The 12,610-nt window shown below is 43.9% G+C and overlaps 1 protein-coding gene across 9 annotated transcripts in view; it reads right to left on the bottom strand.

Moving 5' to 3' along the window:
• Window positions 1-7,146: 7,146 nt before the first annotated feature.
• fbrsl1 (fibrosin-like 1) overlaps window positions 7,147-12,610 on the bottom strand; it is a 279,559-nt gene continuing 274,095 nt past the window's right edge. For 7 of the 9 annotated variants that reach the window (XM_040155019.1, XM_040155010.1, XM_040155011.1 and 4 more), the window contains 3 exons: window positions 11,581-11,664; window positions 10,507-10,777; window positions 7,147-9,787 (listed from right to left, as the gene is read on the bottom strand). In XM_040155019.1, the coding sequence (XP_040010953.1) occupies window positions 8,485-9,787; window positions 10,507-10,777; window positions 11,581-11,664 (1,658 nt within the window). In that variant the 3' untranslated portion in view covers window positions 7,147-8,484. The remainder of the gene's footprint in view (window positions 9,788-10,506; window positions 10,778-11,580; window positions 11,665-12,610) is intronic. The other 2 variants (XM_040155017.1, XM_040155018.1) reach the window with 1 other exon arrangement.

Raw genomic sequence — 12,610 nt, 5'->3', positions numbered from 1 at the left:
GTAGTGCTTGTTCTTCCTGTGAATAATTGCTCATTGCAGCCAAGAGCTGAAATCTAAGGCAACCATGTTGGATTGGACTGAGTGAGCCTTGTGGTTTCAAGATTCCTCAGTGTCGGATGGGAACGACCAGAATCAATATCAGCTATTTCCTGCTCATTGTGGAGGTGAAATGGTTACATTTCATTTGGTTCTCAGGGGATTCAAATTTTTAGGTTGTAATTTGTTGACATCTTACTTTGCACAGACACGCCAAAGGAGAGATCTTTACCATACACTGCATGAAGAATTACATGCACTGAGAGAATCTGCAAAATCAATGTCAAGCAATTGCGTGCATGGTGAAGCAGTTGAGTCCGATGTAATGAAGATTGACTGGCTGGTGATTGCATCCTAAATTACCCCACTAGTCAAATATGAATACAGATACACAGCCATCACTGATTGTTGAGAAATGTAAATTGTAAACTATTTGCCACTGCCATAACAAGCAGTAAAGATGATTGAATTAGTATTTTTAGTTGAAAAAGCATTTTAAAAATGTGGCAGTGCATTGTTGTAAGAAATTAATTTGTATGTTTTGCCCTATTTTTGTAACATCTCACTGAAAAATGTGCTAGATGTAAAAGCACGAAGGTGTATGTGCGATTTTGAGTCACTGTATGCCAAATGTCCTGCACGTGTGTAGATTAAAGGTCATTTCTGGCAGCAGGTTGGTCCTGTGCCCTGACTTCATTACCGGCAGCTCCAGAGTAGTCTCATCAGGATTCCAGCAGGGCAGAGAAGCCGTACCTCCAGCAGCCCTGCCAAAGGCGCTCATTTGTCAGAGAGGCATGGAGATCACAGGCCGACAAATCTCCCTTGTCTCCCAGACTGTCAAGCTCTTTGCCTGCATATCAAAGACAAAAGAACAGAGCTGGAGAGCAAGAGAGCAGAGCAGCCATTCTATTTAGAGATGGTCAAGCGTTTAAACCCCCCGAGCGTGCCCTTAGAAAATGCCTATTAGCCTGGGTGAGAGAGATTACAAGCAAATAAAATTACATTCATTGTAATATTTGATTTCATAATACCCCCAGAATTATAATTACAACGTACTCACACGTTTCATTTAAAAACCATTCGGCGACAACAAAGAATCATAGATGGGAATGAGCACATCTAGTGAGTGAGTGCACATTATCAGGCCTGTTTCACCAGAAGTAACAATAAAAGGAGAAGAATGGAGGCACTAATAAGAATGTAATCAGCTGAAAGAGCAGGATTTAATGATATGGAACACATGGCTTTATTTTCATCTGTCAGTCTTTTTGGCGCAACAGCAGGACAGCATGTTGGGAAGAAAATGCCTTTTTTTCTGGTGTTAAATTCCTCCCAGAGGCTGCAATATGGAAGCAGATTTTATTTTTTTACTTTACATTTCTTACTATCCTACACAAGGGTTAAACCCCCCCCCCATCATATCTCAGCTGCAACCAGTCTGTCTGTCAGGCTTGCACCAAAAGCACAACGGTGTATTACAGGGGGAATGTGGACATATGCTGTCTGGCTTAAACCAACAAGCAGAAGGGACGAGATAAGAGACATTCTTGGGCGGCACAGAAACGAGGCATGAGAGGGGCCAGCTTGATAGCAGTACTTGTTGTTCTGATGTGTTAAATAGCTGGCCTTCAACACCTCAATCAATCGCTGAGTGAGCCACTGTGTAGCCAAGGGTTGTGTGAGATAGCCAGATGGCTGAAGTCAATGGAGCTTTGCCTGGTCTCTTGTGTCACAAAGGGATGATTATGAATCTGGCCACACAGACTGGACAAAATACATGAAATATCGCAGCCTGAATGTTTTCCTCAGTTGATAAGCTCAAAGAGATGTTGTTTCAAAATGTATCACTGATTGAAACTCTGTGCTAATCAGCAACAGAATAATAACAATTCATCCCCAAAACATTCAACAACATAGTTGGCCTTGGGTGGCTATCATGCACATTTTTGTTTTGGCTTGCATGACCAGCTTGTCTGATGTGATAAGTATTACGGTAGATCTCACTGTGCGTAATGATGCCTACCAACCATTGTGTGGTACTCCAGCCATTTGACACTGGAAAGCAGGAGGCAGCCAGTACGCCAATGTGCGCATAACAAGAACGTCTGTGGGACAAGACAAGCATTTTGAATTTGCTCCAAGACCTCCAGAGGCCTGTGTTGACTAATCTGCAAACAATCCACTCTGCAAGCTCCATTGCAAGTGGAAGAACAACCCCCTTAAGCTGTGACATTAACGAACACAGCGAGATAAGATAGGGTTTGTTATCTTGGTGCATGGAACTCCTGCCCAGATAGGAGATAAGAGCCATTCAAAGCATGTTTGCTGCCAGACAAATTTCCAAAGAAGCATGGGAGGCAGGCAAAGCCAAGCCTGGAATGCTGTAAAGCCCCACTGAAGCCAGTCTCATGACGAACATGATCCCCATGCCCTTTTCCACCTTATTATAGCCTCCTTTGGTATTTTTGTGAGCTAGGGTTATAACTCGTTGATGACATAAATATACTCTGAGACTGCGCCGAAAGAAGCAATAAGAATCCAATATGCATCAAGAGAACGACCTCACACAAGGATGTTAAGAGCCTGAATACAGTATCAAACTTAAAAACAATAGAATTTCATAAAATAGTAACTGCAGATGTAGTGTATTAGAGCATTTTTTGATTATTTCATCTATTATTCAAATGCTCAGAAGCAGTGAACTGTATTTAACAATGTCTGCCACACTGACTGACAGAAATATTATGTTTCAGATAAACATTGTATGAATCAGCATATGGCATTGTTGTCTAAATTGCATTTGCCTGCTCAGATTTATGATTTGTTGCCATGTGCTGCTTAAACAGTGTAATCACCTGTATTTCCATTTTTCTGTTAACACTGATACAACACAGACTTTTCATCTAAAGGTCTTCAGGTATGAAAGTATGTTTAATGAATATTGTACAGTAAAATAGTAATTTTGGTATGATGAAATCTTAAAATGATTTGTTTTCTAAAACAAGAATTTTTCTATGAATTGAATAAGATAAATTAACTTGTTTCCTGCTTCTCCATCCAAGATCATTGTCCTATATCTAATCCTGGAAAACCTGGAATTTCCAAGCTGTGTGTGATTTTGGAATATCACTCACTGTTGCAACTATCACAAGCAGAAGAATAACTTCATGACTTTATTTTTATTGTGCAAGTTACCATTCTGTCACTTGCTTTAGTGACAGAAATGACTGAACTTAAAATGAAGTGAAAAAATTACAGTCTCATCATTTATGACTTAGCTAGTGTTAGTATTTAGAGAACTCTTGAGGCCAATATCAAATGCTAACTTTAAAAAACTAGCTAATATAAAACAGCTATAACAAACAGAGCTTTAAAACTTTAAAAATCCGCTATAAAACCATTCAGTATAAGCCAAGGCATTTATTGAGTTATAGCTAACTCTAGCTAGCTTGATATTGGTTGAGTTATATTGGTTGTCATGATTTATATTATTTATTATGTTTCCCCAACCAGGGTTATCCTGCTGGTCCAGGGACTGAAGGGAAAGAAACTCCTTTTTTTTGGATTATGCTTGTTGTGGTGCAGGTAATGTGTACTTGAGATGTTAGCATCTTTTGATTAAATCATAAATCATATATGGAATCCTGCATACTGAGCTCTCTTGGTGCTAACTGAAACTTGACCCCCCCCATCCCATAGCTGAATACAGTTGCTGTGCTGTTGCTGGTTTAGACTACTGGTGGTCTTATTCCAACTCAAACCCTGGCTCTAAAGGAACACTGACAGTTTAATATAAGCTCTTTCTTTTCAGTAGAGGGATAGCATGGTTTTATGTGGAAACATAGGATGTTTTATTTTTAAATGTGTTATTAATTCATAGGCTGTAAAAACAACCTTTTTGTCAATTTCATAATTTCATATTGGAAAGGAAATCCTCACACATGGACGCCAAGAACTAGGTGTTGCATCTCTGCCAGCGTCAAACTGAATAAATGCTTATGAAAAGCCCACACCACCAGAGGGGATGGACTAAATCGTAATTCTCATTCTGTGGCTTGGAAAAACTTCCGCCTTCCCCAGTGCCAAGCGGCTCTAAGGCGATCCCAGTGATGAGCCAGGGAACGCTCTGCTAACTGAGCTCTGGAGAAATACGGTCACGGCAAGATCCATATTCAAATAAACTTCACTCTTGGCCCGTGCACACAAGCCATGTTGTCACCAGCTGGCAGTGCCTCTCACCGCCCCTTCAAATACTGAGCCACTTTTGATTAACGTCTCTACGGCTAATCATGTGCATTAGCTGTGCCAAATTGGATGGGCCACGTATGGCCTCCATTTGCCTTGAAATCTCTTTTTTTTTTAAAAACTCATTCGAAGCATTTGAGAGCTTCCCTTTACACCACCCACCCCTCCCCTAAGTCTTCTCTTGTCTAGTGCCCATACATAGAGCAGAGAGGGTGGTGTGGCGGCACAGTGCCATCCTGTGGGTCCCTGAATGAGAGGACTATCACTGCCAGATGCACCCAGCTGCATAAATGTTATTCATTTTTTATGGCTTGTGTACATAATACGGCCAGTGTGGGAGATGTGAGGTTCCACTAAAGACTGGAAAAATCCTCAAAATTGAATCAAAGTGGAAAACTTATTTTGGCTGATGGCTGTTCTGGACCACCTCCTTTTCCAACTCCCTTATTTCTCTTCTACTCCTCCCTGTCTCACATCGTGCTCTCTAAGGTTCCTCTGTGAGTGATTTACAGTATATTCTTTTTCCTAGGCTCCATTGGCTGGTCTCCTTGCACAGCCATAGTGGTGGTGTGAGAGAGCCAGAATATTTTTCATAGATCCAGAGGTGCAAAGACATTAGACAGCACTTTGTCACCAGGGTCTGGAATTCACACCATTTGGCTGTTTCCAAGTCAGCTCCTTAACCGCTGACTGGCCTGGTTTCTGTCAGCTGCCGCTCTGTTGACACTGAAGGCTAAAAAAAGATGGCAACATGGAGGGATGTATGCTGTTAGCCTTTTTAGGTGGTCAAAACAAAATGCAGTCTACAAAGAGCGCTGTGACAGGGATCCACTGCCAAAGCCCTTGACTTGGGGCTCTCTCCCTCAGTTCACAGTTCAGATATAGTTTAGAGGTTTAGAATGGCTCTTGTCAGGGTTTGCTACTCCCTGCAGAGAGATGGGCTTGAACTCTGAGCAGAGCCATGGTCTCCCAAATCACCAGGCCCAGCGGAGGCCCCAGCAATCCAAATGTGATAGTGGCGGGGGACCTCCCGTCTCATTACCAATCTCCATTTCAAAACAGCCTTCAAATGGGAACTAATGCATTAGCTCTCACTGGGGGAAAAGTCTAGGGAGCTACTACATAGCAGCTCAAAAACGCTTTCATACATGTTTTATCAGCGGGGGAAGAATAAGCAAGAGAGAAAAGGAGCTTGGACCGAACCATTCATTTCTTGCCCATCTTATTAGCTTGGCTCTGTGTTATTAGCAGCCATTGTGCTCTATAAAAGCCCCTTAGGCCTGATCCACTGTTCGCTGAATCTGGGGTGATCTTTGCGCCAAGCTCTTTTTGGAGGTATTTGAGGGCGTGAAAATTCAATCCAAAACCCTCAGCATTGAGTTTTCTCACAGATAAATGAAGAGGATTAGTGGAACAATAAAACAATGTCTTACCTCAGATACTACCGTATCCTATTAATTGGGATTATAGTGGAGAAATGTGTTTAAAAAAAACCCACAATCTTGTATCACAGTTGCTTCTGTGTGACAAGCTGGTACATGAAGCCCTGTCATACCAACAATGTTTCATCAAATAGGAAATGTGATGCAAATAATGAAAAATATAGAAAATCATAAACAAAAAAAAAAAAAAAAAAGGAAAAAGAAAAAAGAAAAGCCTGAACATGTGAAGAATAGCTCTGAAAAAGAGCTGACAATTGCAGACGCTGTAATAACCCACCTTGGGTTGGATATGCTAGGCAATGTGTCAATTGATTCCCATCTGATGATGGACTGTGTGTTGAAATAAATTGACCTTGCCAGACGATGAGTGAAATTGATGGAGCTTTTCATCTCCGGAGGGCTGTTCCACACTCAGCTGTAAAATGGATAGAGCACAGGACAGAGTGATTGAGTCGGGGGGAAATGTAAGGTGTGTGTTTTTCTTCTACCAAAGCTTGCTTGGTAAATAATAGTTACAGGAAAAATCACTATGCTGTAACTACAGGGGTTAAGCACCTGTTGTTGACTAGATGATTAGGACCAAGAGCACACAGTGCTAAAGTGAAGCTGGCCACTGACAGATGCTACCCGTTGGAGGAATATGTGGCTCAGTTACCAGGGGCCCAAATTGAAACTGATAGTGATTTAAGTCTTCCCAATCCGCCAGCCCTAGTCTGGAAAACAGTCTTTTCAAGGAGCCCTTTTAAAACACGATGGAGTGTGTGAGACACAGGAGCGCCATTGATTTTCAGTAACATCCCCTAATGGCCTGGCCACGGTTTGATCCACGCTGTTATTATGGGCTGATACCATGGGACAGGATTGGTGGGTCTCACGGCAAACAGGAGTGAGATGAGTAGTCAGGGCATTATCGGGATGAATTGGCCATCTCTGGGCAGGCGGCAAGCACAGCCGAGGTCTTTTCAATGGCAGGACGGGGCACCTCAGGGATCCCTCAGTGGACCACACCAGAGCGCCTCCCTTCCTCATTAGAAAAACAGATGAGTGGTGTGCATGAGGAGAGGAAGCGTACAAGAAGGGAGAGGAGCCTCTCCTCTACCATCCGATAGCCTGCCTCCCAGGCATTGCTCCTCTTAATGACTCCAGACCACGGGTCAATATGCCACTGGGCTACCAGTCAATACCGGTTACCTGCAACACAAACACTCAAAACCTGCTTTCATACAAAATCAATGTCCTATTAGTCCCTCCCTGTATTGCCTTGGCCCAGTCTCATCGATCCCCCCTGAAGAGCTCTGCAGCCCATGTATGACAGATTATGGTCAAATGATCTGATGGCTTAGGCTACTCTGCCAGCCAAGTGTGTTGCCTTTATGATTTCAAAGTAATAGCTTGATATCAGATGAGCACATACTTTTAATACTGGAAACTGAGGCACAAGCATTATTGGCAAACCTATCAACCTAACATCAACATTCCACTCAGTAGGTCTGGCTTACAGACAAATTCAGCACTTTTAGTCAGCACTGACAATGAGTACCAGGATTAAAGACAGGCAGCAATGTATGACATTAGGTCCAAACTTTATTCCGTACATTTTAAACCATGAATGTTCATTTTCATTTTTTTGCAGGCCTAAAACTCTACTTGTTTTGTATACAAGAGTCTAAGAAAAACAACTGCACAACACCACAAGGTTGACAGAGAAAGTCCTTTTGCCGCCCACTAAAAAGTGTCCTTCTTTTCTGTCTGGGGCTGGTCCAGTTTGTGACTGGGGAGTCTTTTAATAATTCATCATTATTTCATTGGTAAATATAAACATGAGTTAATCCAAGTTTCTCTCAGTATCACCAGTATCCTCTGCTCCCTCCAGGTGATCTTTTCATTAGGGTGCTGTGTGCTGCTTTGCATAGATTGCAGATGATCCTTGTAGGCCCCTTACAACACCCTCCTGTCATACTTCTCATCCATTGGCCAGGCTTGTCTGTTACCATGATATTCATCAGGGGAGTGATTCCCCATGTTTCATTTAATTTTGTTTTTCTAGAAATGGTTAAAAAGCCTAATAAATTTACATGGTAATTTTGCAGCGAAGGAATATCAACAAGTTATTTACATCAGTTTTCTTTACAGAGACTGAACAAAGACCTCATAATATATATTTATCTGCATATCTCAAAGGCAAAACAAATGAACAAAACAAATCGGTAATGTAACATTGTACATTGTCATCATTGAGGATATCCTGGTACCATGAGGTTAAATTTCTGAAGGTTGAAATCAAAATCCAGTCTTTACAGTGGGTCATAATGGATATGTCTCACAATCAACTGGGATAAATATTGTAAAAGGTGTGACTAATGCACAAAATACATAAAATTCATAGAAATGATATCTATACATGGAACAAGGATAGGAAATGTACAAACTCATTTCAGGACCTCTCTTTTCGCACAAAGCTGAAAAAAGGTATTGGATTAATATATTAATAATTATCAAATATTTAAGTCGGATATAAACATACACATATTTGTGTTCTCTTTACCGACATTATTCAACCTCCAGTCCACTAAAAGTAAAGTCCTGGCATGTGCTTTATCAGCCTCACACACCTTTACTTTGTACAATCATACCCTTTCCCTTAGGGAGTTTTGCTCTTTTCTGTTGAAGAGCAGTGCATTTTGTTCACAAGAGGATTTCAGATTAGGGGAGTGGGGCTTGAGAGTGCGTCTAGTAAGACTTTGTGCACTTTTCTAAGAAGCTACCGAGCCTCTACCTCTTTGGGGTTGCGAGATGGGGAGTAGTCCCGTGGGTCCTGTGTGGTGGTGAGGGGGGTAGTCCTCCTGGGAGAGGCTGGCCTGGCACTTCCGGCTGGCACAAGGGGTGGGGGCGCACTGAGTGCGGCAGTAGGGGGTGTTCTGTTCAGAGGGCCATTGTGTCCTGTGGAGGGGCTGAGTCTAGGGTAGGGCATGCCGCCGAGGTGGGGCATAAAGGGGGGCATGTGGGGTAGATGGCCCTCCATAGGGGACTGGTGGAGCTGATGCAGGCGTGCTCTGTCCATCTCCTCGCGCAGGTGGAGGCGCTCTCGCTCTTCCGCGTGCTGTCTCATCCTCTCATGCTCCCTGCGCACCTCCAACAGGTGTTCATGGTGAGAGTAATCATGAGCCTCCCTCTCGCGGTAGGCTCGTTCCTGTTCATACACACTGGGGAAGCGATGTCCTTGCTCAGCCCTGAGCTGGAAGTCCATGCGCCGCTGCAGGTCCAGGCTGCGGTAGGCCTCTCTAAGTGGGTCCCAAGGGAAGGCCGGGTGGGGCAAACGCTCTCTGCCTGCCAGAGGGCTCACTCCCATGAAGGGAGCCATACGAGCCCGGTCTAGCACATTGAGGCTGCCCATCTGGGGCATGGCACTCATGGAAAGGGGCAGAGAGTGTGCCATGGGGACACCATGCAGGCCAGGTGCTGGGATGTCACTTGCACGTGGCGACGGAAGAGGGGGCTGCTGTGACAAAGGTGGGTGGTGGTGGTGCGGGTTTCCAGGTTGGCCGACGGGAGCAGGAAGAGCTTGGGCTTGTGGATGGGGGGCAGGCTCGGAGCTCACCACCATGACCTCCTGCTCCTCCTTCCTCTCCTCCTTAATCTTCATGTCATTTTTCACCTTGTGGAGGAGGTCTGCAGGTGGGGGCTCTTTCCTCTCGCTGTCCTTGAGTGTAGGCGGGGGCCCACCGGCCATCTTCATGCCCTGCTCATTGATCACTGCCTTGGAGTATGGAGAAGGAGAACGCTGAGTGGGTTTGATGGAGTCTTCTGAGGGTCTCCTCTCCAGCATCTCCTTGCCAGGTGAGCGACTCTCCTTCACTTTCACGTCAGCCAGCGTGGAAGACTCTCTGTGGCGCTCCAACAGCTCCTTCTCCGCCTCACGAACCCGGTCTACGCTGCCACTGTGATGTCGACCTGAGTCACTGGAGTTCTGGCTGTTTGAGCGAATCAAGCTACTGATCTGGTAGCTGACTGGTGCAGAGGCTGGAGATGACCGGTTGGAGTGTCGGTTACGATCCACAGAATCCCTGTTATGACATAATGAAACAGTATAGTTAGTACCAAATAAAAAAAAACAAGTGTCATGTTGGTGGGTTTTATTAAAATCCAAAATAAAATCTGAGTTTTAATTCTCTTAGAAAAAAAACAAAACAGTTTACCATGCTCCTGTCTTCCTCTGATAATGTTTACTGCCTTTAAATCTGATAAAAACCCCTATGTGTTGCTAGAATACCATCCACAGACATCCTTCCAATTAATTTTTGACAGATAGCTTCTCTCAGAGCTGGTTGTTGCCTGTTCGATTTGTGTCTGTTTCCTTATTGGACCCATGACTGATTTGAGCTGATCTGGGGGACTCAAGTGTTTTGTTTTGTCCTAACATAATTTGATCATCTTGTATATATATGCTAATGCTAGCAGGAAAAGGGATCATTATTGTGGCCATGTCTTTTAAGTTGTGATCATGCACTTGTGTACTTATGTGGACAATTTTAGTTATGTATATGCAAATATTCAATATTTCTGTCCTTTACATTTATTGTGTTTTAAATTATCAAATTTTTTACCTTGTTGGGGGAATCATATAATGCTTTAAAACAGTGCAGTGAAGTGAAATCTCAGGTCAAATGTCAGGTTGTGATGATAACTGTGCTATTGCAGACATATTATTTTTTCACTGACTACATTGAAAGTTAATATCCTCAAAATAATACTCTAAAAGTAGATAAAAAGCCCACAATCTCACCTGTCTTTATCCTTCTCCTCCTTCCCAATGGATGAGTCTCTTTTCTCTCTTTCCCTCTCCCTTTCTCTCTCTCTTTCCCGTTCCCGCTCTCGCTCTCTTTCGTGGCTGTTGGCTGAGCTGCTTCTCTCAGCGTCTGCGGTTTTGGGCCACTGTGGCGGGGTGGGGAAAGACGGCGGGGTGCGTCGAAGTCTGTTCCAGGTGTCATGATGAGGGCTGCCAAACGTGGGCAGTCCTCCTGGCCCCTCCTTGGTGCCAAACACACTGTTGGACCCTGGGGGGAAGGGGGAGACAGGCATGGGACCCACTTTAAGTTAATTGAGCACAAAACCTTCTTGAGGACACATAAGATGAGAAAGACTCAACAACAAAAGCTGCTTTTGTCTTTGTCCCTGGAGGTTCTCTCACTGAAGCTGTTTGAAAAAGTTAGAGGTTAATGGCTCCCCCCACAAGTAAAAAGAAAAAAAAAAATACTCATTTGCTTTTGGACTATAGAGGTTCTCCCCCCTCCCTTTTTGCACCGGATGAACAGGGGAGTCTCAACTCCCACTGGAGTTGAGGGCTGTGAAAAGCCAAGGGAGACCTTAGCATTCCACGGCATGTCTATTCCAATCACATTCATTTTCACAACAGGATTTGGCACACAAAAATAGGAGGGATGAAGAGAAAGAGAGAAAGGCATAGAGAGAAGGATGCAGGGGGGGAAAGAGAAAGCCCTCCTTGGTGGTGCAGAAGGGGCTTGTCAAATAATAAATAGATGAATTGCCACCAAACAGCGGACCTGAAGGTGCCTGTTGGCAGCAGTGCAGCCAGATTAAAGCCAGGCTGTTGGGGACATGATTCGTGGATGAAGTGGAGGCAGGGAGGAGGTTTGCTGTGGTGTGTTGTACTGCCTTGTTGGGCCTCGCTGGGCTAGGGCTGCTTTGACACAGAAACTAGAGCTAAGTGTCTTAATTTTTTTTCCTCCCCTCCTGGCTCTCCCTGTGGTCTAACTCTGTCCTGCTCTATTCTGTCACTGGCCACAGGGGCCAAATTGAAGGGGGGAGCGGTGGAGGAGGAGAGGGGGCCAGCGCTTACCAAGCGAGGGGTTGCCTAATCCTCCGAAGGCACTGCTTGAAAGGTTGCCGAGGCCGCCAAAGGAACTGGAGCGACTGAAAGGATCTGCAAAATGCCAAACAGGGATTAGCAAAAGGGGGGGGGGCTGGCTAGCAGTGCTCACCCCAACACCAACCCGTTCCACTCGGCTTTTCTCTTACAAGCGAGCTGTGGTTTTTTAGCGCGGCCACCTTAGCTCTCTGCCTGGTAATCCTGCAGTAGCCAGGTCGCTTGGAGGCTGGATTCACTGCCACTAACTGGAGTGGAGTGTCTCTGACCCTGCGGGGGCTAGTGGAACAACCCTGCTTGATGGGGAAACTAGTTTTGAGTTACTAGAGCTGAGCTGAAAATGGACTGTGATAGGGCAGGGGAATTAGAAGCTGTCAAAATTAGGCTACACAGACCATAATGATTTAACTGGAGAACCAGTGTCTGATGGGCTCCACTGACATAAACTCTAGCCTCCAAATTTATTTATAACAATAAAAATATTTACCCTGAGAAATCAGTGAACAACATTCATCAACTGATAATTTGCAGTCCCATTTTAATTCAGCAAAAATCCATCAGGAAATGGAGAATTTATCAGCAGATTAGGGTTTAAGGATTTTCAGCTCTGGGGCTTGTTAATATATCAGAAAAGACAACAATTGAGAAATCTCCTCTGCCTCACAGATGAATTCCCTGGACAGGAAAATTTCGTTCGCTAAGTCTTCCTCCTCTGTGCACCGTGTATTCATAAGCAAAAAATGGATTGACTTAAGGGCTTATTCCATGAAATCAACTTGCCACTCTGAATCCAAACAGTGTCTCAGATATAATCGTGGAAAATACATGAATGAATAAAATAATTACATGCACAAATAAATCCAGCAACATTAATTATCCTACTTCTATGAATTACAAAATCAACTTTGCAAGTTCATAGAAAATAGTGACACATATGCTGTTGCATATGTGTCACTATTGCACTATGCTCTATGCACTGTGTTTAGTCTCTCCAAACAAATGA

The sequence above is a fragment of the Xiphias gladius genome, chromosome 19 (assembly GCF_016859285.1).
Source record: "Xiphias gladius isolate SHS-SW01 ecotype Sanya breed wild chromosome 19, ASM1685928v1, whole genome shotgun sequence".
Taxonomy (NCBI): Eukaryota; Metazoa; Chordata; class Actinopteri; order Istiophoriformes; family Xiphiidae; genus Xiphias; species Xiphias gladius.
This window is presented reverse-complemented; position numbering and strand designations above follow the sequence as displayed.